General features: G+C 39.4%; 3 protein-coding genes across 4 annotated transcripts; all 3 read right to left on the bottom strand.

Annotated features, from left to right (window-relative positions):
• Window positions 1-1,373: 1,373 nt before the first annotated feature.
• On the bottom strand, window positions 1,374-6,424 carry LOC110884741 (pentatricopeptide repeat-containing protein At1g10910, chloroplastic). Of its 2 annotated transcripts, none has more exons than XM_022132453.2 (10): window positions 6,062-6,424; window positions 5,190-5,274; window positions 4,714-4,977; window positions 4,335-4,637; window positions 4,155-4,259; window positions 3,343-3,442; window positions 2,904-3,223; window positions 2,525-2,701; window positions 2,042-2,170; window positions 1,374-1,965 (listed from the first exon to the last, which is right to left on the bottom strand). In XM_022132453.2, exons 1-10 carry the CDS (start codon window positions 6,346-6,348, stop codon window positions 1,735-1,737), a joined length of 2,001 nt encoding a protein of 666 aa, XP_021988145.1. In that variant the 5' UTR covers window positions 6,349-6,424; the 3' UTR covers window positions 1,374-1,734. The 2 variants fall into 2 exon arrangements, with proteins under 2 accessions (XP_021988145.1, XP_035834392.1); XM_035978499.1 differs by having other exon boundaries at window positions 5,190-5,297; window positions 6,062-6,190.
• Window positions 6,425-9,014: 2,590 nt separating this feature from the next.
• LOC110881338 lies at window positions 9,015-9,644 on the bottom strand. Its single transcript, XM_022129625.1, has one exon. The coding sequence runs from the start codon at window positions 9,642-9,644 to the stop codon at window positions 9,015-9,017; it is 630 nt and encodes a 209-aa protein (XP_021985317.1).
• A 2,607-nt stretch (window positions 9,645-12,251) lies between these two features.
• LOC110881339 lies at window positions 12,252-13,466 on the bottom strand. Its single transcript, XM_022129626.1, has one exon. It carries the CDS (start codon window positions 13,464-13,466, stop codon window positions 12,252-12,254), a length of 1,215 nt encoding a protein of 404 aa, XP_021985318.1.
• Between the last annotated feature and the right edge of the window lie 12,533 nt (window positions 13,467-25,999).

Raw genomic sequence — 25,999 nt, forward strand, 5'->3', positions numbered from 1 at the left:
GCAACACCAAGAATATAACAGCAATTCACTTTCTCTCCACAACTTTTCTGATCTCTCTCTTGCATTTTCAAGGTAACCTTCAGGTTGTAGGCGAACTCCAGCAGTGCTACTGCTCTGGCTGTTGTACCCTGGGAAACAAAACGAGTACTCTTGAGAGACTCGGAATTTGTTTTAAGGGAAGCGTGTTGAACACGTGCCTTACTCTTCTTCTTCTTCTACATTTCTTGTACTTTGGTTATTTTCAGTTGTAATTGTACTAGTTGGTTAGGCTTTCTCATTTCTGTATTGTAATTATTTAATAAAATTTGTTTTATTTTATTTAATTACGCGAACGGTTCCTACAAAAAATTGTAAGCTGATAAAAATCATAGTCAGACTATATAAATATTATTTGGCTTGGGTAATCGTTGGTATATATAAATTTGTTTATATATGTAGAAAAAGTGTATCGTATAAAATGTTTTTTTAACGTACATTGCGTACGCGATTAGAAATCACATGTTATACACAAACCCGGACATGTCTTAATCGCATGATTCACAAACTCGGACATGTCACAAACTCAGACATATCATAATCGCACGTTATATATCAAAATCGCATGGCTGACAAAACCCGGACATGTGTATAAACTCACATGGCTCTTAAACTCGGACTCCCCAAAAAATGGTTGTTCGCATGTTATATATCAAAATCGCATGATCATAAACTCGGATAACCAAAATTACAAAATCGCATGTTATATACAAATCGCGTACGCAATGTACATTAAGGGATATTGTACAATAATCGGCCTCTATATATGTAAATACGTATAGTTTTGTACTATAACTTGATATCGTTGTCGCTCAACAAATGCAAAAAAAATAAACAAGCCAACTGACTGAGCAATGAACCGACTCGAGTTAAAGACAAGCCTAATACAAGTTCAGTTTATGGTATGGCTGGAAAGATCGAATGAAGCCGGCTCGGCTAGTATTATTAATAGCTAAAGACCAAGACCAGGTTGATGTGGTTTTACAAATGTCAACAACTTTTTACAACCTTTATGAAAAAAGTGTAACATCTCCAACTGAAATCAGGTTTACTTCATAGTTTGATATGAGAAGATTTGTATTAAAAAGAGAGAACAGGGTGCATGCTATGAGTATTTCTGTTATTATCCTTCAAACCATACCATAAACGAATCTACCCATATATCCTGTCTTATTAACTTTTTTTTAATACCATATAAATAATCTCCAAACACAGGTCATGTAATAACTAATAATGCCACCAATTTATTTATAAAAATGAGTGTCATGTTTTTTTTTTTTTTTTTTTTTTTTTTTTTTTTTTTTTTTGTAAACAAAAAAACCTAAATTCAAAAAAAATAGTAAAAAAGCTTCATCTCATTTAAAAATTATAATAACAAATTGCATAACATACCCTTTGGGTTTTTGTATATACAATAATAACACATGTAATAGCTCCTAACTCCTGGGAGTGAAACTTTTGCATGGTACAATGGAAGCATCACAAATTTACATATATTTTCTTCCTGAATCCAGCAGATGATAAATCTAACCCAACTCGCTTAAGTTGAACGAGTCGAGCTCAAGCTTAGTTAGGATCGGTTCGGCTCATTTACATACTTTTGAATGACGATGAACCCGTTTTGACCCATTATCCGACCCGTCAATTCTGCCACTGTTAGATACAGAATGTGAGGGAAATAAGAGTTATCAAGTTTCTTCATCGTTTACTTGTGTCTTTTGTTTTCAATGTTCTTGACATCATGTGTTGTTTGGACAAAATCTCAGCCGTTTGTTGACGTCCAAACATGTCTGAGTTCTTTAGTATCAAATTTCGTGTGGACGGATCGACAACATAGCCTTGACCGGACATCCATTCCAGCAACTGAAGTAGCAGGTCCTTCTTTTCTGGTTGAGCTATGTAACGCGTTATTGCCATGGAAAATAAACCCTGAAATTAAAATATTGCAATAGGTAATTTTATTGCGACTTCAAGTCATAATAAGCAAAAGGTATATCTAAATTACCTGACCGATCTTGTATCCGGAGTTATGGATAGCCTTCATGACATCATTTATCAAATTTATATTACCGAATCTCATAAATGAACTAGAAAACCTCTTGAGAGCGGGCCGAGAGATCAACCTTGCATTATCCTAAACAACGTATTACACATTTTTAGCCCTTGACACCAGGGGTGCAGGTTTTAAGGGGCGGGGAGGGGCGCCCGACCCCCCGAACTTTTCGGTCAGTAGTGTTATATATGTACGTTTCGTATAGGATTTTGTAGGTATATACGTTTTCAACCCCCCGGTTTTATAAAAAAAATTAGGTATATACGTTTTCGACCCCCCGGTTTTAATTTTTTTATTTATAAAGCCCAAATAAAATATTTAATTAGCCCAAATATTATAGCCCAAATCATTATATTTGGTAGAATACTAGAATGTATATTAATGTATATCGTTTACCTTCAAATGGTATCAGATCAACAAAGAAAAGTAACGCACCTTGAACACGACATATGCATCTTTATAAAGCCGTCCAGCTATGAGAATGTAAAGAACCTTTTCGTGAAGATCCTTGCACATTGGTTTTTTGCTATATCTCAGCATATTATATACCGTATATGCTTCCGAATGGGCACCCGTTTTACCAAGATGAAACATTAAATTAGAACAAATTTCCTGCAATATGACCAAAATAACGCAATCAGATAAAATTAACTGAAGCCGAATATTGTAACACGCCAAGATAGTTATGGTGGTCATTTGGTCCGTAAGACTATTTTGTTTTGTCGTTATTGAAGGGTATTTTAGATATTTCACTAATATCCAAACATTTTATTAGCTACAAATAATAAAGAAAAAGAAAGAAAGGGGGGTATACTTCATCGGGTTGTTGGCCTCTATTGTGCATATCTTGCAAAGTTTTAAAAGCAAGCATATATAACTTCTCCTTGACAAAATACTTGATTAAAATATGAAAAGTATTTCGGTCGGGATTAATTGCCAATTTATCCATTTTCTTCATCAAATTCATTACATTCTCCATTTCTCCCGTTCTGCAGTAGGCACACAGCATTGTGTTCAATACAACCACATCATATTTTTCGTATTTCGCTTCAAATTCGGATGCTAATTGTTTTGCATCGTCAAGGAGTCCATATCTACAGAAGGCTGAAATCATAATGCTGTAGGCATACCCATCTGGATGTAATTTCAAGACGAAAAAAGTTAGCTTAAACTTGCAAAAAAAATTTGTAATATAGCAAAACAAATATTCAAGAAATCACGGTTATTTTTTTCCCGTCCCTAATGGTACGCGCCTGTTTTCACATTTCTTGTCTTCATTTCAGTAAACACCAACTTAGCTTCGTCTATTTTTCCAGCTTTTGATAGAGCATCCATTAGCAAACAATACGGCATCTACAAAATAATTAGCCACTTAAAGAGTATGAAGATCTTTAAAAGTCGATGGTACGGTCATCAAAAAGGTAAATACTACCTCCTATGCCCCATGAAAATTGCAATGTTTGGCTTGTCATGTAGTCTAAGGAGAAATATTTGATCTTAACCAAATGACTTAAAATATCCCTCCAAAGTTATAAAATTGAAAAATTAAACAGACTCTAGTAAAGACCATCAATTATGTGAAATGACAATGGCCAAGTAAGTGAATATAAATTCATTTTTATTAAAGGAAAATTAGGTTCTAATTGATAGGTTACCCCATAAAAGAAAATCTAATATCGATTGCGGGTAAAGGAGGCGATTTTGACCCATTTACTTATCAATGGGTAAATTTGGTTAACGTTTTATCTTAAACGGGGTAAACAAAAATAATTAGCTAAAAAAATTTTAACACATTAGTTATTTATAGAATAACGCGTATGTTTAATGTATACAATGTCCTAACCGCTTTGTGAAAATATTAAATTATTATTGTAATTCTATAGTTTTTGTAATCATATTTATAGGATAATTTTTATTAAGGACAAAAGAAAAGTGTTAATGGGTCAACCCGAAAAAAAAAAAAAAAAAAAAAAAAAAAAAAAAAAACCTAGTATGACCCATTACCAAACCCGCCCGACGCGTCTCTACTTGTGACCACCGTAAAAAAATTAAGATCCCACTTTACCTCTTCTTCAGCATAGCCTAGGGCTTCTAATTCATTTAGTAACACTCTCGCCTTTTCAAACAACCCTCCTCTAACATACACCTTCAATAACGTTGTCAAAACAACCTGCAACGTTAAGTTGTGAGAAAAGCATCCAAACGAAGTTTCAAAATAATAATGTGTGAAGCATAAGAAGTATACCTTGTTTGGAACCAAGCCTGCTGACTTCATCTCTTTAAATATCTCCTCAGCCTTCTCATAATTTCCTTCCACCGAATATGCATTAAGCAAAGAACTGTAATGGAAGACATTAGGAACGTGGCCTTCGATCTTCATTTGGTTAAAATATCTCTCTGCTTCTTTGCATTGATTACATGAAGCGCAAACCGATATTATCGTCCCATAAATAACACTATCCATCTGCAACCCCTTGTGCTTGAGCTCCTGTACCAGCTCTGTAGCTTTCGTATAACCGTCTTGGACTTTCGCACAACCCGAAAGTAGCTAAAAAAATAAAATAAAAATGCGGGGATTACAGACATACCATATTATAAGTAACATGGGGGGATTATAGGCATACCGTACTATAAGTAACAACATCCGGCACAAGACCGTCATGTTTCATGTGACGAAAAAGTTCAAAGCTTTTCTCGATTTTGCCGTTTCTATTTAAACAACCGAGAACCGAATTGCAAACAGACGGGTTAACCTTAATTAACCTATCTTCAATGCCATTGTATATTTCGAGTGCCTTATTAGGATGGAGATTTTTTCCCATGAGCTTTATGTAACTACTATAAGACGCAAAGTTTAGCTCTCCATGTTGCTGCATCCATTCAAAGACCTGCGGTGTTTCCAAAAACAATACCAGAAGAAATCTTTAGTTTATGTAAAAAGGTAAAGAACACACCCTTTGACTTTTGGAGTCAACTTATAAACTGTCAAACCCAATACAAACGATTGGCTTTGAAACTATAAAAGATGTGTTATGCATTCATCATGAACAGATTATAACTATGCAAACATAATAAGTGAGTTCGTCAAATTTCGAAGAACCTGAGAAAGATCCTTGAATCTATTTTGCTTGCCTAATTGACGCATAACAATATTGAAATCCTGCACTTGCAGCATGTCTCCTGACCTGTACTCATTCTCAAATCAAAACTGAAATAAGTTCCATTAAACCCTTGTTAAATTTATATTTAAAGATTGAATTTTTAATCAGACCCATGTTAATTTTACACATAAAGATTGAACTGTTAAATGTTAATTTTACACATAAAGATTGTATTGTAATCAAACCCATGTTAATTTTACACATAAAGATTAATTTTTTTTTTATCAAACCGATGTTAATTTTTCACATAAAGGTTGAACTTTAAATCAAACCCATTTTGGTTTTACACATAAAGATTGAACTTTAAATCAAACCCATGTTAACATTACACATAAAGATTGAACTTTTAATCAAACCCATGTTAATATTACACATAAATATTTGAACTTTTAACCAAGCCCATGTTAATTTTACACAAAAAATATATTTTTAACCAAACCCATTACCCATGTTAACATTACACATAAAGACTGAACTTTTAATCAAACCCATGTTAACATTACACATAAAGATTGAACTTTTAATCAAACCCATGTTAATATTACACATAAATATTTGAACTTTTAACCAAGCCCATGTTAATTTTACACAAAAAATATATTTTTAATCAAACCCATTACCCATGTTAACATTACACATAAAGACTGAACTTTTAATCAAACCCATGTTAACATTACACATAAAGATTGAACTTTTAATCAAACCCATGTTAATATTACACATAAATATTTGAACTTTTAACCAAGCCCATGTTAATTTTACACAAAAAATATATTTTTAACCAAACCCATGTAAAGATTGAAACTAACACCTTTGAAGAGCCAATTGTATATCACTGGATTGTTGAATGTCGAGTAAAGCTGACTGTCTAGCTTTGTGGGAAACTGAGATGTATTCTTTGGACTTTGGAGAATCTTGAAGTTGAGTTCGAAGTGTTCTAGTGGTGGTGGTGGTGGTGGTGGTACTAACGGAATTTGTGGATGTAGATTGAGAATTTGTGATGGGTCTGGATGAAAAGGGAAGTGACGGTGGTGGTGGTGGGGAAAGTGTGAAGAAAACAGAGTGAAGCCGGTGACCAAAAACAGGGGAAATCTCCATTTGAGAAAGCGAATTGGTGATGAAAGCCGGAGATGAGGGTCGAAAGGATTTTGGATGGGTTTAGTTTAACCCGAAAAGATGAAAGAATAGCCCCTTGAGAATGCGTTTATATCGGGTTCAGTCCTACTGTTTAAAAGACCTCGTATTTATACCCTTCTCTTCCACTATACGGAGCAGGAGGCTTGAAAAGGGGGCGTGAAGCGCCATTTGACAGTGACGTCAGCTGTCAGCAATGTCTATCAGAAAAGTTGTGTGAAAAAAGGGTGAAGTAGGACGGGGAGTGAAATGGTGGCTTGTTTGACACATGGCATACATTTTTTATGTTTATATTATATTTAAAAAAAATCAAATAGAAAAACCAACCACTCAATCAAAACAACCCACATCATCACTGTCTTCTTCACTATCTTGGTGAAGAATCCAACACCCAAATCTCCATGCCATCGACGGGCCGGTGTGCCTGACGTGGAGAGGCTTCCACGCCTCCAAACAAACCCGCTCCGTATGGTCTTATTGTACAAATCATTAAATTGCAATGTTTGTGGGATGGTTTTAATTTAATACGTTATTAGGGGATGTTTTATTGACTTAGTAGCTTTTTGAAAGAAACTAATAAGTAAATAAGTCATTTCTAAAAGGCAGGATTTGAGGCTTTTTTAAATGACTTATTGTTTCCAATAAATTAATAAGTTATTTTTAAACTCAATCCCAAACAACCCTACCTATAGAGTTCTTAGAAAAGTAATGTACAAATCATTAAAATGCAATGTCCGTGTTTTGATGTTTTAATTTAATACATTACTAGGTTATATATTCGTGACCTTCACAGGTTATGAGTTGTGTTAAAAAAAATTATATTTACAAAAGAATTTTTTTTATATGATTTCTTATAAGAGGACCCGTGTTAGATCCGCATTTTTCCTACTTTATAAAATTACTTACTAATGTAATTTAACGGACATCAAAATATAAAACTTGTTGCATAACAAAAATTTTACAAAAATTGGGCATGACCCGTTCGAAACGCGAACAAGCCCCCTGTTTTATACTTGATACGCCAAGTAACCTTCTACGAACTGATGGACATAAAAACTACCAAAAACAAAGACAACAAGTTTTACACATGTACGTCTACTAATTAACTTAGACAAAATAACAAGTCATGGATCAAAAGATGCGGATGAGCTAGCGGAAGCGTTCGGTATAACAAGACGTAAACATGTGCTCGCTCCAAGCTCCAGACCGCCTAAAGTGAGGATTTACCTACATTCAACAACAAGGTTTTAAAAATTAGTCATTATACTTGTTAAACTACTACTCCTTCGTTTTAGTTCTATCCGTACGTGAGCTTTTATCTTTCTTACGCATTCGACTACCCAATACATTGGGTTTAGCATAAACACTCTCGATGAGAGTTAAGCATACATATCCAACTCGTTTAATCGAGTTATTAGCTTTCGACATTACTTTTTTTCTTTTTATCCGCATGACGGATTAAGCTTCTAACATTTATCATAGCATTCAAAACCAACCGTTCAAAACGGATGGAAGCTTATTCTTGATCGACTTGTTCACTAGAACCGGTCGACTTGCATAGCTTAATATAACATTCATAACAACCGAATCCGCAAGGGATTTGCTAGTTACTTACTAATCACCATAACATTTTGACAATAGTTAATTAAGATGTTATAACAAAATTCTAAGTAAGGTTTATTTGTATGTAACGAACATACCTCGGTCTTGTAATCCTTCCGATTTCTTAGAATTCGAACCTTCTTCCTTCACACCTAGATCAACATATTCATTCATTCGTTTAGTACTCTAACTTTCATTCCATCACATTTCAATTTACACATAATTACTCTTTCAAGCATTTCATCAAACACCTAGTGGGCGTTACATTAATAAAGCATAGTGTACAAGCATCCAAAGCACGATTTGCTAATTCATCCTATATACGTCGTCATTACTCAATCTAATTCTTACAATTCCTTTAATCAATATCAATTTATCTAGCATTCGGATACTACAAACTGATTTACATGCCAAATTACATATATTCATCATTCCTATAATCTTCATATTCATAACACAAACTTCACATAGTGGGTTTTCACTACATTCTTTCATGCAACCTAAAATCACACATGATTCTTGTCCTAGGAAGCATTTCTAACTCAGATTTCCCACAATAGATACAAGAAATCGAATTTGGGTTTAAACCCTTACTCTAGAATTCATCTTTTCAAAAATTAAACTTACCACTTCACTATGTATGCATAGATAATCGATAAACTTGAGACATGCAACTGATTTAGACTTGAATTTCTTGATTAATTGAGTAGATTAGCATGAACAAGGGTTTCCACCCTTGTTTCTTCTGTTCGATCGCTCCCAGGTACGCACACAGGAGTGTGTTTGTGGTTTTACCACTATAAAACCTTAATTATTAAAATCTTGCACATTAACCCCCTTCTAAATTGATAAGTATTTAATTTAAGCATTAATTCAAATTTTTAACTTATTTCTTATCATAACCCATTAACTAGGTTACTTTTTGTTCATTTTCATTTACTTTAATTAAATACCGGTTTTTGGGGCGTTACAAATCTACCCCCCTTAAAAGAGGTTTCGTCCCCGAAACCTAGGCACATAACAAATTTTTAAGTGCACATACCAAACAGGAATGGATAGTGCTTCCTCATCTCATCTTCCGCTTCCCATGTGAGTTCCGACCCCTTTCGGTGTTGCCATTGAACCAACACTTGTTTAACGGCTTTGTTGCGGAGATTCTTCACCTTAACGTCCTTAATGGCTATGGGTCTTTCGACATAATTTAACCCCTCTTTCAACTCGATGTCATCGAGAGGTACTAATGCTGTTTCGTCCGCAATACACCTCCTCAACTGCGACACGTGGAAGGTATTATGAATCCCGTCTAGAGTAGGCGGTAATTCTAATCGATATGCGACCCTTCCAACTCGAGCCAAGACTTTGAATGGTCCAATATATCGAGGACCTAATTTGCCCCGCTTGCGAAAACAGATTATACCCTTCCATGGGGACACTTTCAACAGAACGAAATCTCCGACTTGAAATTCAATGGGTCGCCTTTTCTTGCTTGCGTAAGCTTTTTGCCGATCTTGGGCCGCTTTCAGTCGAGCTCTTACCAATTTTATCTTTTCATTTGTTACTGCTATTAGATCACTTGGCGCAAGCTCTCTTTGCCCCACTTCACCCCAACATACGGGAGTTCTACATTTTCTTCCGTACAGGAGTTCATAAGGAGCCATTTTAATGCCACTATGGTAACTATTATTATAAGAGAATTCCACTAGGGGTAGATGGTCAGCCCAGCTTCCCCCAAAGTCTAATGCGCACGCTCTCAGCATATCAATAAGCGTTTGAATGGTCCTTTCTGACTGGCCGTCAGTCTGAGGGTGGTAGGCGGTGCTTATGTGTAACCTCGTGCCCACACTCTCGTGAAACTTTTGCCAGTAACGGGAGGTAAATCTGGTATCCCGGTCCGAGACGATTGACACAGGCACCCCGTGTCGAGATATGATCTCATTCATATATATTTCTGCCATTACCTCGGAGGTGTAAGCCTCTTTGATAGGTAGAAAATGAGCGCTTTTCGTAAGCCGATCTACGATTACCCATATTGTATCGTGCCCCTTTTCGTTCTAGGGAGCTTGGTTACCAAATCCATTGTTAGTTCCTCCCACTTCCATACCGGGATCTCTAAAGGTTGCAACTCCCCGTATGGTCTTTGGTGCTCTGCTTTCACTTGGGAACATGTTAAGCATTTCGCGACATATTTAGCGATATCACGTTTCATGCCCGGCCACCAATAACTGGTCTTCAAATCCTGATACATCTTCGTAGCCCCGGGGTGAACCGAATATCGTGACTTATGAGCTTCTTCAAGTAACGCAGTCTTGACCTCGCAGAAACGAGGTATCCAAGTTCGGCCAAATCTCGTTTTGAGTCCGATCGAATTTTCTTCTAGCTTATCGGTTACACCTTTCAATCTTTCTTTCTTTACATCTTCCACTGCGAGTGATTTTATCTGGGAATCACGTATTGTCTCGAGTAATAGTGGCGTAACTATCATCTTCATGGATTTTACTCGAATGGGAGACGGATATTCCTTTCGGCTTAATGCGTCGGCTACTACATTCGCTTTTCCCGGGTGATAAAGGATATCACAATCGTAATCTTTGATAAGTTCTAACCACCTCCGTTGCCTCATATTCAAGTCTTTCTGCTCAAAGAAATATTTAAGGCTTTTATGATCCGAATAAATTGTGCACTTCACGCCATATAGATAATGCCTCCAAATTTTTAAGGCAAATACTACCGCTGCCAATTCCAAATCGTGTGTTGGGTAGTTTACCTCATGCAGCTTCAATTGCCGTGAAGCATAAGCGATAACCTTTCCCCTTTGCATCAATACGCAGCCTAAACCCTGGTGTGACGCGTCTGAATAGACCACCAGGTCTTCAGTCCCATCCGGTAATGTCAAGACCGGTGGACATGATAACTTCTCTTTTAATACTCGAAAGGTTTCCTCCTGTTCTTTACCCCACACAAACTTCTCTTTCTTCCTTGTCAGCTTTGTTAAGGGCAAAGCTATCTTCGAAAAATCCTGTATGAACCTTCTGTAATATCCCGCGAGGCCTAGAAAACTTCTTATTTCAGTCGGGTTCTTCGGAGGAACCCATTTCGTTACAGCATCGATCTTTGATGGATCTACTAAGACACCCTCCGAATTGATCACATGACCCAGAAACTGCACCTCTCTGAGCCAAAAGGCGCATTTTGAAAATTTCGCGTAAAGTTTCTCTTTACGGAGAACTTCAAGTACTTCGCGCAAGTGTCTTGCATGTTCGGCCTTGCTTCGCGAGTAGATTAGAATATCATCTATGAACACGATCACAGATTTATCTAACATGGGGCGACATACCCGGTTCATAAGATCCATAAACGCAGCCGGCGCATTCGTCAATCCGAAAGACATGACTAAAAATTCATAATGCCCATAACGGGTTCTGAACGCGGTTTTCGGAATATCTTCTTCCCGTACTCTAACTTGATGGTACCCCGAACGCAAATCTATCTTGGAGAACCAACTCGCCCCTCGCAATTGATCAAAAAGATCGTCAATTCTTGGTAAAGGGTAGCGGTTCTTGATAGTTAGCTTGTTTAATTCTCTGTAGTCGATGCACATGCACATTGTCCCGTCTTTCTTCTTAACAAATAAGACGGGCGCTCCCCAAGGTGACACACTCGGACGTATAAAGCCCTTGTCTAACAAGTCTTGTAATTGTGTCATTAGCTCCCGCATTTCGGTGGGAGCCAATCTATAAGGAGCCTTCGCAACTGGCTTCGCAACCGGATTCAGTTCGATGCGAAACTCTATTTCTCTTTCGGGGGGAAGTCCCGGCAATTCATCCGGAAATACATCCGGAAATTCATTCACAATCTCTACGTCTTCAAGCTTCGGGAAATCTCGTTGAGCATCTACCACGTAAGCTAGGTATGCCCTACCCCCGTTAAGTGTATACTTAGCGGCTTGAACGAGGGTACAAAGTTTCGCTTCTATCCTTCTCTCTCCTTGTATAGTTATTCGTTTTCCACTTGGAGATTGGACATGTACTGTTTTGGTTTCACAATTAATTCCCGCTTGGTGTCGGGTCATCCAATCCATACCCACTATCATTTTGAATTCCCCCAAAACCATAGGTATAAGGTCGATATCAAATTCTTCATCTTCTATGGTAAATTTGCAATTTTTACAAATCTCGTGTAACATATAAATCTTACTATCGGCTATTTCTACTTCTAGAGGCATCGGCATTCTTTCGATCTTAAATGAAGGATGTTGTATGATTTCATTAAATAAACGACATAGTGGCTCCGGTATCAAACAAAGCATAAACTGGTATGGAGTTTAATAGAAAGATACCTGAAACCACATTCGGGTGAGACTTAGCCTCTTCGGAGGTGATTTGGAACATCCTCCCTTTCGCTTTAGAGCTTTCTTCGTTCTTTCCTTCCTTCTTTGATCCTTGTTGGAGTTTTGGACACTCCGATTTAACATGCCCCTTTTCGAAACAGTTGAAACAAGTCTTCACGTTATTTGGGCATTGATAGGACGAATGTCCCTCCTTACCACATTTGTAGCACCCCTTCTTGCCTAACAGACACTCCCCAGTGTGAAGCTTTCCACAAGTCTTACAAGGAGTGATACCACCCTTCGACTTATCTTTCCTTCCTTGCTCTAGATACTTTCCCTTTTTGGATGGACTCGAACTTGCACCTTTCTCGCTTGATCTCTTTTCCCCACGTTCTTCTTGCCTCTTAATCTCGATTTCTCTATCCCTTGCCAGATTGATGAGCTCATCAAGGGTATCACATTTCGAAGGAGTAATGAACTCCCTAAATTCCGCCTTTAACACCCCGTAGAAACGATTGATCTTCATCCTTTCAGTCTTCACAAAATCCCCACAGAACTTCATTTTATCCATGAAAGTATTTGATATTTCATTTATCGACTCGTTTTTCTGTCGGAGGCGCAAGAAATCTTCCTGAATCTTATCAATAGCCGACTGAGGGCAATGGTATCTCATAAAGGGTTCCTTAAATTCTTGCCAAGTCATCACTTGGAGTCTATCCTCCCCTATTTCTTTACTGTGTGCGTCCCACCAATCCTTCGCTTGAAGAGTGAGTTGGACAGTAGCGAACATCACCTTATCTTCGTTATCACAACGACTTCGGATAAATACTGCTTCTATATTTGACACCCATCTTTGGCATGCGATCGGGTCGATTTTACCATCGTACGTCGCGGGATTGCACGCCATAAAGTCTTTATACGTGCACCGTCGTTCTTTGCTTTTGTTTTTAGATCCCTCTATCCATTCTTTCAGTTCTTCAATCTTACTAGTTATCATGGCATCCACAACTCCCAACACCCGGCTTTCCACTTCTTGAGCTAATCGTGGAAGATTAGCTTGCATAACCCCTTCTGCCACTTCCGTGACTTTATTGTACATTGCTTCTTGACGAGCGGTATCGTCGTCATCATTAGCGTTTCTTGCATCAGCCATCTACACAATATCATGCTTTTATTTAATGCAATTCACAACTTTTAGTATATCCTTATTCTTTAATCAGCATTTACTTAATCCCTATTGTGTCATTCGGTTCATCACTTATGATTCTTACAATTTATTCTTGTTGTAATCACTAACTGATATTACATACACCTATTAACCCTTTTACGGCCTTCATATAATCATGAAATAAGTTTTCGGACAACCCGGAAACACAAAAGGTGAAAACAAAAGAAATCAGCAAGTTGATCTTTGCGTAAGCCGTCGGCGACGGCTAGTATCCCGTCGGCGACGGGCTCTTAATAGTGGCCGTCGGACAGTTTACCCGTCGACAGTAGGTTAGGGCGTCGGACGAGAGGATGCCGTCGGCGACGGGGGTTAACCCGTCGGCGACGGGCTTCCGTTTTGCAGAAACGCTGCAGGTCCATTTTTAAGCATTCTCATTCGATTCTTTCCATTCCGTTTAGGTTCTACAGCTCCTGAACTTATCATTTGACCTTCTCATATATCTTTTTAATTATTTCCATCAAACTCATGAAAAAAAAACACACTTGCAACTTATTTATAAATTTAAAGTTACCTCTTGGGCGATCTTGGAGCGAGCACTCTTTCGAACGAGCCATCGGTTTGAGTTCAAGCACCGCGTTTAACGCTCGAATCCCTCAAACCTTGGCTCTGATACCAACTTGTTAGATCCGCATTTTTCCTACTTTATAAAATTACTTACTAATGTAATTTAACGGACATCAAAATATAAAACTTGTTGCATAACAAAAATTTTACAAAAATTGGGCATGACCCGTTCGAAACGCGAACAAGCCCCCTGTTTTATACTTGATACGCCAAGTAACCTTCTACGAACCGATGGACATAAAAACTACCAAAAACAAAGACAACAAGTTTTACACATGTACGTCTACTAATTAACTTAGACAAAATAACAAGTCATGGATCAAAAGATGCGGATGAGCTAGCGGAAGCATTCGGTATAACAAGACGTAAACATGTGCTCGCTCCAAGCTCCAGACCGCCTAAAGTGAGGATACCTACATTCAACAACAAGGTTTTAAAAATTAGTCATTATACTTGTTAAACTACTACTCCTTCGTTTTAGTTCTATCCGTACGTGAGCTTTTATCTTTCTTACGCATTCGACTACCCAATACATTGGGTTTAGCATAAACACTCTCGATGAGAGTTAAGCATACATATCCAACTCGGTTAATCGAGTTATTAGCTTTCGACATTACTTTTTTCTTTTTATCCGCATGACGGATTAAGCTTCTAACATTTATCATAGCATTCAAAACCAACCGTTCAAAACGGATGGAAGCTTATTCTTGATCGACTTGTTCACTAGAACCGGTCGACTTGCATAGCTTAATATAACATTCATAACAACCGAATCCGCAAGGGATTTGCTAGTTACTTACTAATCACCATAACATTTTGACAATAGTTAATTAAGATGTTATAACAAAATTCTAAGTAAGGTTTATTTGTATGTAACGAACATACCTCGGTCTTGTAATCCTTCCGATTTCTTAGAATTCGAACCTTCTTCCTTCACACCTAGATCAACATATTCATTCATTCGTTTAGTACTCTAACTTTCATTCCATCACATTTCAATTTACACATAATTACTCTTTCAAGCATTTCATCAAACACCTAGTGGGCGTTACATTAATAAAGCATAGTGTACAAGCATCCAAAGCACGATTTGCTAATTCATCCTATATACGTCGTCATTACTCAATCTAATTCTTACAATTCCTTTAATCAATATCAATTTATCTAGCATTCGGATACTACAAACTGATTTACATGCCAAATTACATATATTCATCATTCCTATAATCTTCATATTCATAACACAAACTTCACATAGTGGGTTTTCACTACATTCTTTCATGCAACCTAAAATCACACATGATTCTTGTCCTAGGAAGCATTTCTAACTCAGATTTCCCACAATAGATACAAGAAATCGAATTTGGGTTTAAACCCTTACTCTAGAATTCATCTTTTCAAAAATTAAACTTACCACTTCACTATGTATGCATAGATAATCGATAAACTTGAGACATGCAACTGATTTACACTTGAATTTCTTGATTAATTGAGTAGATTAGCATGAACAAGGGTTTCCACCCTTGTTTCTTCTGTTCGATCGCTCCCAGGTACGCACACAGGAGTGTGTTTGTGGTTTTACCACTATAAAACCTTAATTATTAAAATCTTGCACATTAACCCCCTTCTAAATTGATAAGTATTTAATTTAAGCATTAATTCAAATTTTTAACTTATTTCTTATCATAACCCATTAACTAGGTTACTTTTTGTTCATTTTCATTTACTTTAATTAAATACCGGTTTTTGGGGCGTTACAACCCGGGGTGGGTACGTGATACCAAAGTATCACGCGTGGAACAATACCACACACCGCCGCCACTCACATCCACCACGCGTGGAAGAGTTAACGCGTTGTGGTGGTCACGCGTTGAAAGTTTGGAACTTTGTGTATGGTGGGTTGTACTCTAGTGCTGAGGAGTTGTACACTGATGGAATAAATAAAAAGGTTGTGATACCATCACTAGTGATACCACCCCCTACATTTCTATCACTAGTGATAGAATATTGGGTGCTGACATGGCATGATTTGATTGGATAGTGGGAGTGATAGAAACTATCACTACTGAACCACCCCTCATCCCCTAAGTGGATAATCATTCATGCTTAGCAAACATTACCAACAAAAAAAAATGTACCATACAGTGCATTTATTTTGGGACAACCCGAAAAAAGAAATTGTTACATATATTTTGAGAGCCTGGAAATTAATATATTAGGCTATCGAACCGAGCCCAAACCAATTCCTCTCTGCTGTAAGGTTTCAAAACAGACCAATTGTTCCAGCAGAAACCTAACCCACTACCAAATGCACCAGACCTCTGTAGCTTGTAATGAAGGTTGCAAACAATAAACTCACCCTAGCCTTCTAAATAGCACCTCGACATGTCTGGTCCTGACCCCATATCCACTACAGAAAGGGCAGAAGAAAGCCCGTTCAATTCCAACATTTTAGCCTTAAAATTTTATTTTCAATCCTTACCCTACCTGCTACTGATTACTGAACGCTTTTCACTTTCTCAATGGCACTTGTGCTTCTTTGATACCTGCATTATGCTAAGTTATGCAAACAGTTTTAGCATTAATCTTGAATTTATAATTCATTTGTGTTAGTTAACTAATTATACAACTTACACATAGGATGTAACTAATATGCAGAGAAACCAATCTGATCAAGAAGTACATGGTAATGAGCGGGTCGGGTGGTTCCCTAAATAAAAAACATGTAATCCCGTCATCATACGTTTTTAGCAATTATAAAATTTGTGGTTTGATATATAACACTCACAATGGGTCCATTCTGAGCGCATAAGTAGAAGCCATTGCATTTAAGATGGCAAACTTTATTGTCAAAAATCGTTCATGGAACCTGTTGATGCAACAAACACGAGACCAAAGATGGTAGCTGAGTCGGTTAGGCAAAAAGGTTGAAGGGTTCAACCTTGCCTAACGCAGGTCGCGGGGTCCCCCACGTTTGCAAAACGTGGAAGGAGGTTCACTAGTATGTAATTGTTGTTTGCTGAGAGTTCTTTCTCCGAGACGTGCTCGAATCCAGAAGTGAAAGCAAACAGAATGTGTGTGGTGGATGTGATAAGGAGTAACTTGAGAGTGAGCAAGTACTCCATGAATGACCAGAAATGAGGGAATCTCAACTGATCGAAGAATGTTTTTTAGGGTGAATGAGTTGTCTTCTTATAGGGGAAGACATATCCTCAAATGGTATGTACAAGACTAGTAGAACCTGTTTGCAGTGGAGGGTTTCCCCTTTTGGGGTTGAAGGCTTTTGTCCCCTTGATAATAGCATGTATTGTTCAGACCTGCTTTGCTTTTGCAAGGGTGGGTTGGTGAGGTGAGCTCGGATGTGATTGATTACTGTTCCCTCCTCACTTTTCCCATTTCACAGCTTTTCAACCATTGAACCGTTTAACCCTTTAAGCACTTGCATGTTTAGTCACTTTATTTAGTCTTGGGCTACCCCCGTCATCAGCCCCCCAAGTCAGAGGCTTTTGGGTAGTATACTCAAAGACTTCTGAATTTTATGCATGTGTGTTATTGTTTGAAGGTTTCAATGGCTCGTTGCTTGATGGGTTGAAAGGTTGAAGACAGTTAATATTTGAATTTGAATTTTATATGATTGACAGTTGATTTGATTGATGTATGGCAGTAGATAGGGTGGCGGTTTTGCAGAAGACTTTAATTACTTTATTGCCCCTATATTAATTCGTTTTATATTTTTCTTTGCTGTCGTTTCATTTTGCATCAAGTGTTTCCTGCAAATCTTTCCCCTTTTCTTTCAAGGTTAGTGTTTGTTCATCCTTTGCTTTACTTTTGTTTCATAATTTTCTTGCAAAAATGGGTGCCCTTAAGGATTTAGCGAGATTCTTTTTCCGGTTAACCCAAGAGGAAGTAGAGTTGTTTTGTAAAAATTATGGCATTGGGGCTGAATTTACACCTACTGCTCCTGCGTGTGACGCTTCGATTGATAAATGTCCGGCTGGTTTCATCGCCCTTTATTGCCGTCACTTTGAATTTTCAAACCTTCGCTATCCGTTTTCTCTGTTTGTTTTGAATTTGTTAGAGTATTACCGGGTTTCCTTTGGTCAGATTCATCCGAAGGGCATGGCTAGGGTTTTACACTTCGAGGTTTTGTGCCGTGCCCTCGGATATGATCCCTCTTTGTTGTTATTCTGTCGTTTTTTCCGACTCGCCAAGAATGGCGATTGGTTTACTTTTGAAGCGTCTAAGGTTGATTCTGGCCTTATTTCATCGATGGTTACCACGCTTGGAACTTGGAAGAATCGTTTTTTCTGGGTTTTGGACACTGTTGTTCCGTTTAAAACTGTGTGGCGTCACCCGGATGCTGTTCTCAATGAACCAGAACCCCTTGAGTCTGATTTAAACGATGCTTTTCTGCAATGTATTCGTAAATGCCCTGCGAGGGTTCGTCCCTTTCCTGAGCATTTGCTGGTTCTATTAGGGGTTAGTAAGCTGTGGGAAAAAGCCGACCGGGATCCGGTTCTGATGAGAGATGGCACGGGTATGCATTTTTGTTTTTGTTTTTCTTTTATTTTTCAAATTTTTGTCTCATGTTTTGTCCGTTTGTTCTTTTCAGTTATGTCTGCCTTGGATTTCATCAAGAGTGATGGCACTTCGGACGTTGTGTTTGAGGATGCTCCATCTGTTCCGGGTGAGAATGTTGTTGTTAGGACTATTGAGAAGGTTTGAGAGTGGTGGTTATGTTAGCGTGTCGACTGTGAAAGGTTTCTCTAAGCCTCTTGCTCCCAAGGCTTCAACTCGACGATCTACTCGCCGTTTGAAAGCTGCTCCTCAATCCACCTCTACTGAACCGGTGGAATTGAGTGACGATATCGAAGAGTCTGAGGACCAAGGTGTTGAGGCGGGTTCCGAAAGGGAAGGGAAGTTAGTTGTTCGTGACAAAAAGGATTCGGCCAGGAAGGTTGCTGCTACACCTGTTCAAGGTTCTTCGAGTATGGACGTTGAAGGGTTGAATCCTGATGCCGTTTATGTGCCAAGCTGGTCGGTGAAGGTTGATGATAGCTTTAAAGATGCTTCTGTCTGTGAAGAGGCCCTTAGTCATATTGCTCCTCCTTCGGTTCATAAGACTATCTCTGAGATGGACGATGATGTGATGCTATCCCGGATGATTCTTAGTACTTGCAACCTTGCAGCCATGCTTCCTCAGGGGGTTGCTCGTTTTCGCCAAAGGATGCGAGAGTATGAAGACTTTTCTAAAAAGAAAGATAAAATGAAGTCTTCAATGGCGTCAATGAGAAAGGAGATCAGCAGCTTTGCTGAGAAGGAGGAGGCTTGGTCTAAGAAGGTTGAAGGCTTATCCAGGCAGCATGAAATTGAAATGACCGACTTTAAGAAGAACTTCGAGGCTGATCGGTTGAAGCTAAAGGCGGACAGGGAGGCTTTATCTGTTGCTCAGAAAGCCTTTGATGAGGAGAAAAAGAGTTTGAAGGCTTCAGTGTCTCGTGCCACTAGCGATAACCAGTGGTTGATTGAGCAGGGTTTTCAACAGGTTGTCACTTACCTACTTCACTCTACTGAGTTTAACTCTGCTCTTGGTGAAGTGTATACAAAATTGCTCAACTTGGGAAAACACCAAGGTCTTGTTGCTGGTTATAAACTGCATGAAGCTGGGCATGCTCTGGAAAAGTCTCCCTTATTTCGCCCGGATTCTTCTGATGTATTCAAGAGCTCAGTTGAACAAATGGAGAGGCTAACCTATCCCTATGTTCATCAGGTCTCCTCTTGCTTTGGTAAGCCTTTATCTGTTTTACAGGATATGAAACCTGAGGGTCTGAATGAAAAGGTGTGTGCTGAGGTTTTGGGCTCCCTCTCCAAGAAGAGATCTTATTCCGGAGATAGTGATGATACCCTTTCCACTGCCTGATGCTTCAAAGGATGTTGGTTTAGAGACCTCCGCGGTTGGTGGTGGTGATGGCGCTAAGGCCAAGAAGTCTAAGAAAGCCAAGAAGTCCAAAGCTGAAGGTTCCAAGCCTTCTGCCATTTGACATTTATTCGTAGCTTTCTTAGCAAAACACTTTATGTCTGTAATGTTTTAAACAATATTAGGTTTTCAGGAACCCTTAAGGTTCCTGTTGGTGGTTTGTTAGGCCTGTATGGCCATTTGAACAATAGTTTCTCTTGCAAGTTACTAGAACTTGCTTTAACTCTTTTCTGAAGGTCTCTTATGACCTTCCTAGTTATGGTATGATGGTTATTATGTTACTTGTGTTATGTTTGTTTACTTGCTTTGCTTGATTTGTTCAGTAGGCTCTTAACCCTTCGAGCCTTTTGGTTAGCTTCTTTTGGGTTGAAGCCTTCGAAGTTTCGAGCTTATTATCTGGGTGGCTTGAAGCCTTGATAGCTTTTGGTTTGGTTTGCATGTTTTATTGGTGGGCCTGCTTATTTTCCCTTTGTCAATTATCATTTTTTCTTAGCCTTGTCTTTTGTTGAGTTTACTTTGTCTTTTGTTTTTTACACTTTAAAGGGTTCAGTGCTGCAGACACTTAGCCTTAGTGTTTATGAACAAGAAGACGTAGTATCTATCCTTTTCATTATTATTTTTTTTTGTGATTTACTTGATTTCGTAAGCCTATTTGTTGATTGCATTTCTGAGACTTAAGGAACGATTGGTGTAGGCTGTTCAAACCTGCCTATGAGACATTGTTATTTTCGCTTAATAAGTCTCATGGAGTTGTATTGATTTAGGAACTCACCCCTTATATAGGTTCATTCAACCCTTGAACCTATTGAGCGATATGGCCTGGGAGCTCATCCCCTTACATGGCCCTTGCCATGGAGTTTTTTGCTAGGTTCTCAACCTGATATTAGGATAGAAAGACAAGTTTGATAAATCAACTTCATTCATTCAAGCAGTACCTGCTTTTTACAAAAGGTTTTCATTTTGATACAAACCAAACTTTTTTGTCTAAACATAGAATTTTCTCAGGGTTTTTCCGTTCCAATGTCTTGGAAGCCTTTTGCCTTCTGAGTCTGCTAGCTTGTAGGATCCACCCTTGTGTGCTTCGAGGATGGTATATGGACCTTCCCATTTTGGGCCCAGCTTCCCTTGATTTTCCTTTTTGCTAGCTTCGTTGTTTCTGAGGACTAGATCCCCTGGTTTGAATCGTTCATTCTTAACCTTCTTGTTGTAGTAGGCTTCCATCTTTTGTTTGTATTTGGCTTCTTGTATTGCCGCTTGATCTCGGGCTTCCTCTAGGAGTTGAAAATTCAACATGGTCTCTTGTTGATTTACTTCGGGATCCATGTTGACAATTCGTTGGGTTACAACTCCTATTTCAGCAGGGATTACGGCCTCGGATCCAAATACCAAGCTGTAAGGTGTTTTCTTGTGACTTGCTTTTTCGGTTGTTCTAATTGCCCATAAAACGCTAGGCAATTCTTCGAGCCAATTGCTTTCATATCTTCCCAATCTTGTTTTGATGCCTTCCACAATGCTTTTGTTGGTTCTTTCGACCTGGCCGTTTGACTGCGGGTAAGCTACTGAGCTAAAGATCTGGTTGATCCTGTATTCCTTGCACCAAAGGCTGAAAGGTTTCTCGGCAAATTGCTTTCCATTATCGGTGACAATTACCCCCGGCAACCCATAGCGGCAGATGATATTTTCCCAAACGAAGTCTATGACTTGTTTTCCTGTCATCTTGGCAAGGGGTTTAACCTCTGGCCACTTGCTGAAGTAGTCGATTGCTACCAATAAGAACTTTACTCCCCCTTTGCTTGGAGGGAATGGCCTAACAATGTCCATTCCCCATTTATGGAATGGCCATGCCGAGGTTATTGGAACAAGGTCATGTTTGGGACTTCTTGGAATTGGGGCATGAATTTGACAGGCATCACATTTCTTCAATTGTTCAACGGTGTCACGATGCATCGACGGCCAGAAATATCCAAGGTTCATGAGCTTTGCAAACACCGACCTAGCTCCAAAATGAGCTCCACATATTCCTTCATGTACTTCCTTAATCAAATACTTGCTTTGTTCGGGACCCACACATCTTAGCAAGGGTGCAAGGTAACCTTTTTTGTAGAGGGTTTCTCCTTGCAACACATATTGTCTTGCTTTGATTTTAACCCTTTCGGCTTCTATTTGATCATTGGGTAGTTCATTATCTTGGAGGAATTTTTTGATGGGAGTCATCCAATTTGGATCTTCCTCGGTGACTACATCTTGTACTTCCAATTCATCAATCGATGGGGCCTTCAACACTTCAACCAACACCTTTTTCGTGAGGTGGGTGAATGTGAGGGATGCCAATTTGCTCAAGGCATCAGCCTTTTTGTTTTGGGACCTTGGAATTTGTTTAATGCTGCATGTTTGGAAGGTGTTCATTAACTCCTTGGACTTCTCTTTGTATCTTCTCATGTTGGGTTCTTTAGCGATATAGCTGTCGATAACTTGGCTTGAGACTAGTAATGAATCTGTGAACACTTCAAGCTTCTGGACTTTCATTTCTTTGGCCAGTCTTAAACCAGCGATCAATGCCTCGTATTCAGCCTCGTTATTGGTGGTCTGAAAAATTAAAACGGAGAGCATATGTGAATTCTAGCCCTTCAGGGTTGATTAGAACTAAACCAGCTCCTGACCCTTCAACGCTTGAAGCCCCATCAGTGAATAATTTCCAGGCTTCAGGGTTGGAGGGTTCAGCGGTTGTGGTGTTTACTTCGTCAATTGTTTGGCTTGGGACTTCAACCAGGAAGTCAGCCAGAACCTGAGCTTTAATGGCTTTTCGTGGGACATAGGTGATGTTATGTTCACCTAGTTCCACTGCCCATTTTGCTAGCCTTCCCGAGTTCTCAGGTTTTTCAAGCACATTCTTGACAGGTTGATCAGTGACCACTTGTATAGGATGTGCTTGGAAGTATCTCCTAAGCCTTCTAGCTGTTTGAACCAGAGCTAGGGCAAGTTTTTCGAGGGGAGGGTATTTGGTTTCAGCTAATTTTAGAGTTTTGCTGAAAAAATAAACGGGTACCTGAGCCTTGTCTCTTTCAATGGTGAGAACTGCACTGATGGCTTCGTCGGCAATTGAAAGGTACACCGATATTACCTCCCCAGTTTCTGGTGTTGCAATATCTGGTAGGGAAGCTAAGTGCTGCTTCATTTGATTGAAAGCTTCTTCAGCTTCATCGGTCCATTTGAAATCCTTCTTGTCTGAGTAGTTCTTGAGCGTTTTGTAGAAGGGTAGAGATCTTTCGGCCAATTTTGAGGTAAAACGTTTCAAGGCTGCAAGCTTCCCATTTAAGCTTTCAACATCCTTCTTGGTTCTTGGTGGTTTAGCTTCGAGGACGGCTTTTACTTTGTTAGGGTTGGCCTTGATGCTTTGCTTTCCGACGATGTGACCCAAGAATTTTCCTTCCTCGAATCCGAACGAGCATTTCTCCGGATTGAGCTTCATGTTGACCTTTCTGAGGTTCTTGAAAGTTTCTTGAATATCGTCAAGCATTTGGTGTTCCATTTTGCTTTTAATCACCAAGTCATCAACATACGCCTCCATGTTTTTGCCAATTTGGTTTTCGAAGGCCTTGTCAACGAGTCGCTGATAGGTGGCACCTGCATTTTTGAGGCCAAAAGGCATCTTTTGATAACAAAAGATACCTTTGTCCGTGTGAAAACCTATCTTTTCTTCATCCTCCTTCTTCATGAGGATTTGGTGATAACCTTTGTATGCATCAAGAAAGCATTTAAACGAATATCCTGTGAGGGAATCGACTTTGAGATCGATTTCCGGCAGTGGGTAACAATCTTTGGGACAAGCTTTGTTAAGATCTTTAAAATCTATGCACATTCTCCAAGAGTTGTCGAGTTTCTTGACCATGACCGGGTTTGCAACCCATGATTGGTACTTGACTTCTCGGAGAATGCCGGCCGACACAAGTTTTTCAACCTCTTGGCAAGCTGCCAGGCTTCTTTCGGGTGCCAGGCTTCTTTTCTTTTGGACCACCGGTTTGACATCCGGTGGTATTCTTAACTCGTGTTCGGCAATGTTCCGGGGGATCCCAGTCATGTCTTCAAGACACCAAGCGAATACATCACTGTGATGTTTTAGCAGCTTTTCAAGGTATGAAAGGGTCTCCTGGGAAAGGTTTGGGTTGACCCTTATTCGTTGCTCAGGGTATTTAGGGTTTATGACCAACCCTTGCCTGTCTTCTTCACTGTTTGAGCTTTCACCCTCAATCATGTAAGCTTCCTGCGAGGGTTGAAGGGTTGCTATCCCTCTTTCAGTAGGGAATTTGACTGTGCCATGGCCAACAGACACTGCCATGTAAAATGCACATTGTCCGGGCCTCCCTATGATTACGTCATAACTTGAGGGGATGTTGATAACCACAAAGGTTAATGATCGGGTTCTCTCTTTCGATCCTTCGCTGAAACGAACATCAAGGGTTAGCTGCCCCAGAGGCTTGAGGGTTATATCAGCGATACCTTTTATGGAGGTTCCGGAAGGTTGAAGCCTTGAACGTTCTTCATTGCTTAAATGGTTGAAGAACTTTTCGAACATGATTTCAGTGGCTGCCCCAGTATCTATGTATGCTTTACATGTTTGTAGTGTTCCCACGGTGGCTTCTACCACAAGGGGACTGGGAAGTGGATCCTTCCTCATTGGGGGGAAGCAGACACACTGAAGCTCCCAGGCTTCCAACCGCTGCTTCTTGTGAGGAACCTTTTCATCAGAGTATACCATATTGACTTCCTTTCCCTTGCCTTCAGCCATCTTGTCTCGAACTCCTTTTACCAAATGGGCGAGTTCTCCTAACTTAACAGCCTCTTCAATTCTCTTTTTTTAGTTGGAAGCAACCGTTGGTGTGATGTCCCTTTTCTTCATGAAACTCACAGAATTGCGTGGCGTTCTCATTTTTTCTGCTTTTGGGGAGAGGCCTGGGAGGTCTAAAGTTTTGTTTGACTTCTTCTGTTGCCAGGATTTCTTAAGGGGTTTTGGTGAGGGGAGTGAAACTCATGCCTTTGTCTCTGCTTGAAGGGTTCCGACCTTCAGCCCTTCGAGAGTCTGAACCCTTTGGGCGCCTGTCATAGGAGTTGAAGTTTCCCCTCTTTCTGGCTGGACTATTGCTTCGCCAGCCAGACCCTCTTTTCCTTTGTTCCTTGATGTCTACAGCTTCCTCTCCCCGAATGTGGGCTTCGGCCCTTTCAAGGGCTTCTTCCAAGGTTTTGGGCAGAGATTTGTTGAAATCTCGTGTGAGGTATTTAGAGGTTATGGCATTCATAAAGCCAGCCACTCTCATTTTCTCGTCAGCCCCTACATAGGTCAGACCTTCCTTCTTGTATCGTTCAATGAATGCTCGAAGACTTTCATCATCACGTTGTTTTATCTGGAAGATTACTGTTGCGTCCTTGACATATCGCCTTTGTTGGGAGAAGTTTGCCAGAAAACCCCTGCTGAGATCGTCAAAGCTTCGAATGCTTTGAGCAGGTAGGTCGTTGAACCAGATTCTGGCGGATCCAACAAGAGTCTGCATGAACATTAGGCAACATTCAGCATTTGACCATTTTTCTATTCGAGCAGCACCAGTGAAGATCTGGAGGTGGTCCTCGGGATCTTCAGTCCCATCATACGTTCTGATGTGGGTTGGCATCTTGATTTTTTATTGAAAATCATAATCGGCTATCTGCCTTGAGAAGCATGAAAGGTTGCTTGGCTTATAGGGTTTAGCCAAGTCCTCTTCAGGCCTTGTATCCACATTGTTACTATTGCCATGATTCCCCTGAGTGGCTAGCACTTGGTTAATGAAGTGTTGCCACGGGAAGCTGGCCATCATCTAGGTCATCATATTGGGCATGAGGTGGAAGCCTTGAAGGCTTCCTGGACCAACTGAGCAGTTTATTGCAA

This window comes from Helianthus annuus, chromosome 10, assembly GCF_002127325.2.
Source record: "Helianthus annuus cultivar XRQ/B chromosome 10, HanXRQr2.0-SUNRISE, whole genome shotgun sequence".
NCBI classification, from domain to species: Eukaryota; Viridiplantae; Streptophyta; class Magnoliopsida; order Asterales; family Asteraceae; genus Helianthus; species Helianthus annuus.

What these genes read in the sequence shown, in the direction of transcription:
- LOC110884741 (XM_022132453.2), bottom strand. Translation starts at nt 6,348, where the DNA reads ATGGAGATTTCCCCTGTTTTTGGTCACCGGCTTCACTCTGTTTTCTTC. An exon ending in GATTCAAGGATCTTTCTCAG is followed by an intron (nt 4,978 to 5,189) that starts GTTCTTCGAAAT and finishes GAAACACCGCAG; the next exon opens with GTCTTTGAATGGATGCAGCA. An exon ending in ATGCATATGTCGTGTTCAAG is followed by an intron (nt 2,171 to 2,524) that starts GTGCGTTACTTT and finishes TACGTTGTTTAG; the next exon opens with GATAATGCAAGGTTGATCTC.
- LOC110881338 (XM_022129625.1), bottom strand. Translation starts at nt 9,644, where the DNA reads ATGGCTCCTTATGAACTCCTGTACGGAAGAAAATGTAGAACTCCCGTA.
- LOC110881339 (XM_022129626.1), bottom strand. Translation starts at nt 13,466, where the DNA reads ATGGCTGATGCAAGAAACGCTAATGATGACGACGATACCGCTCGTCAA.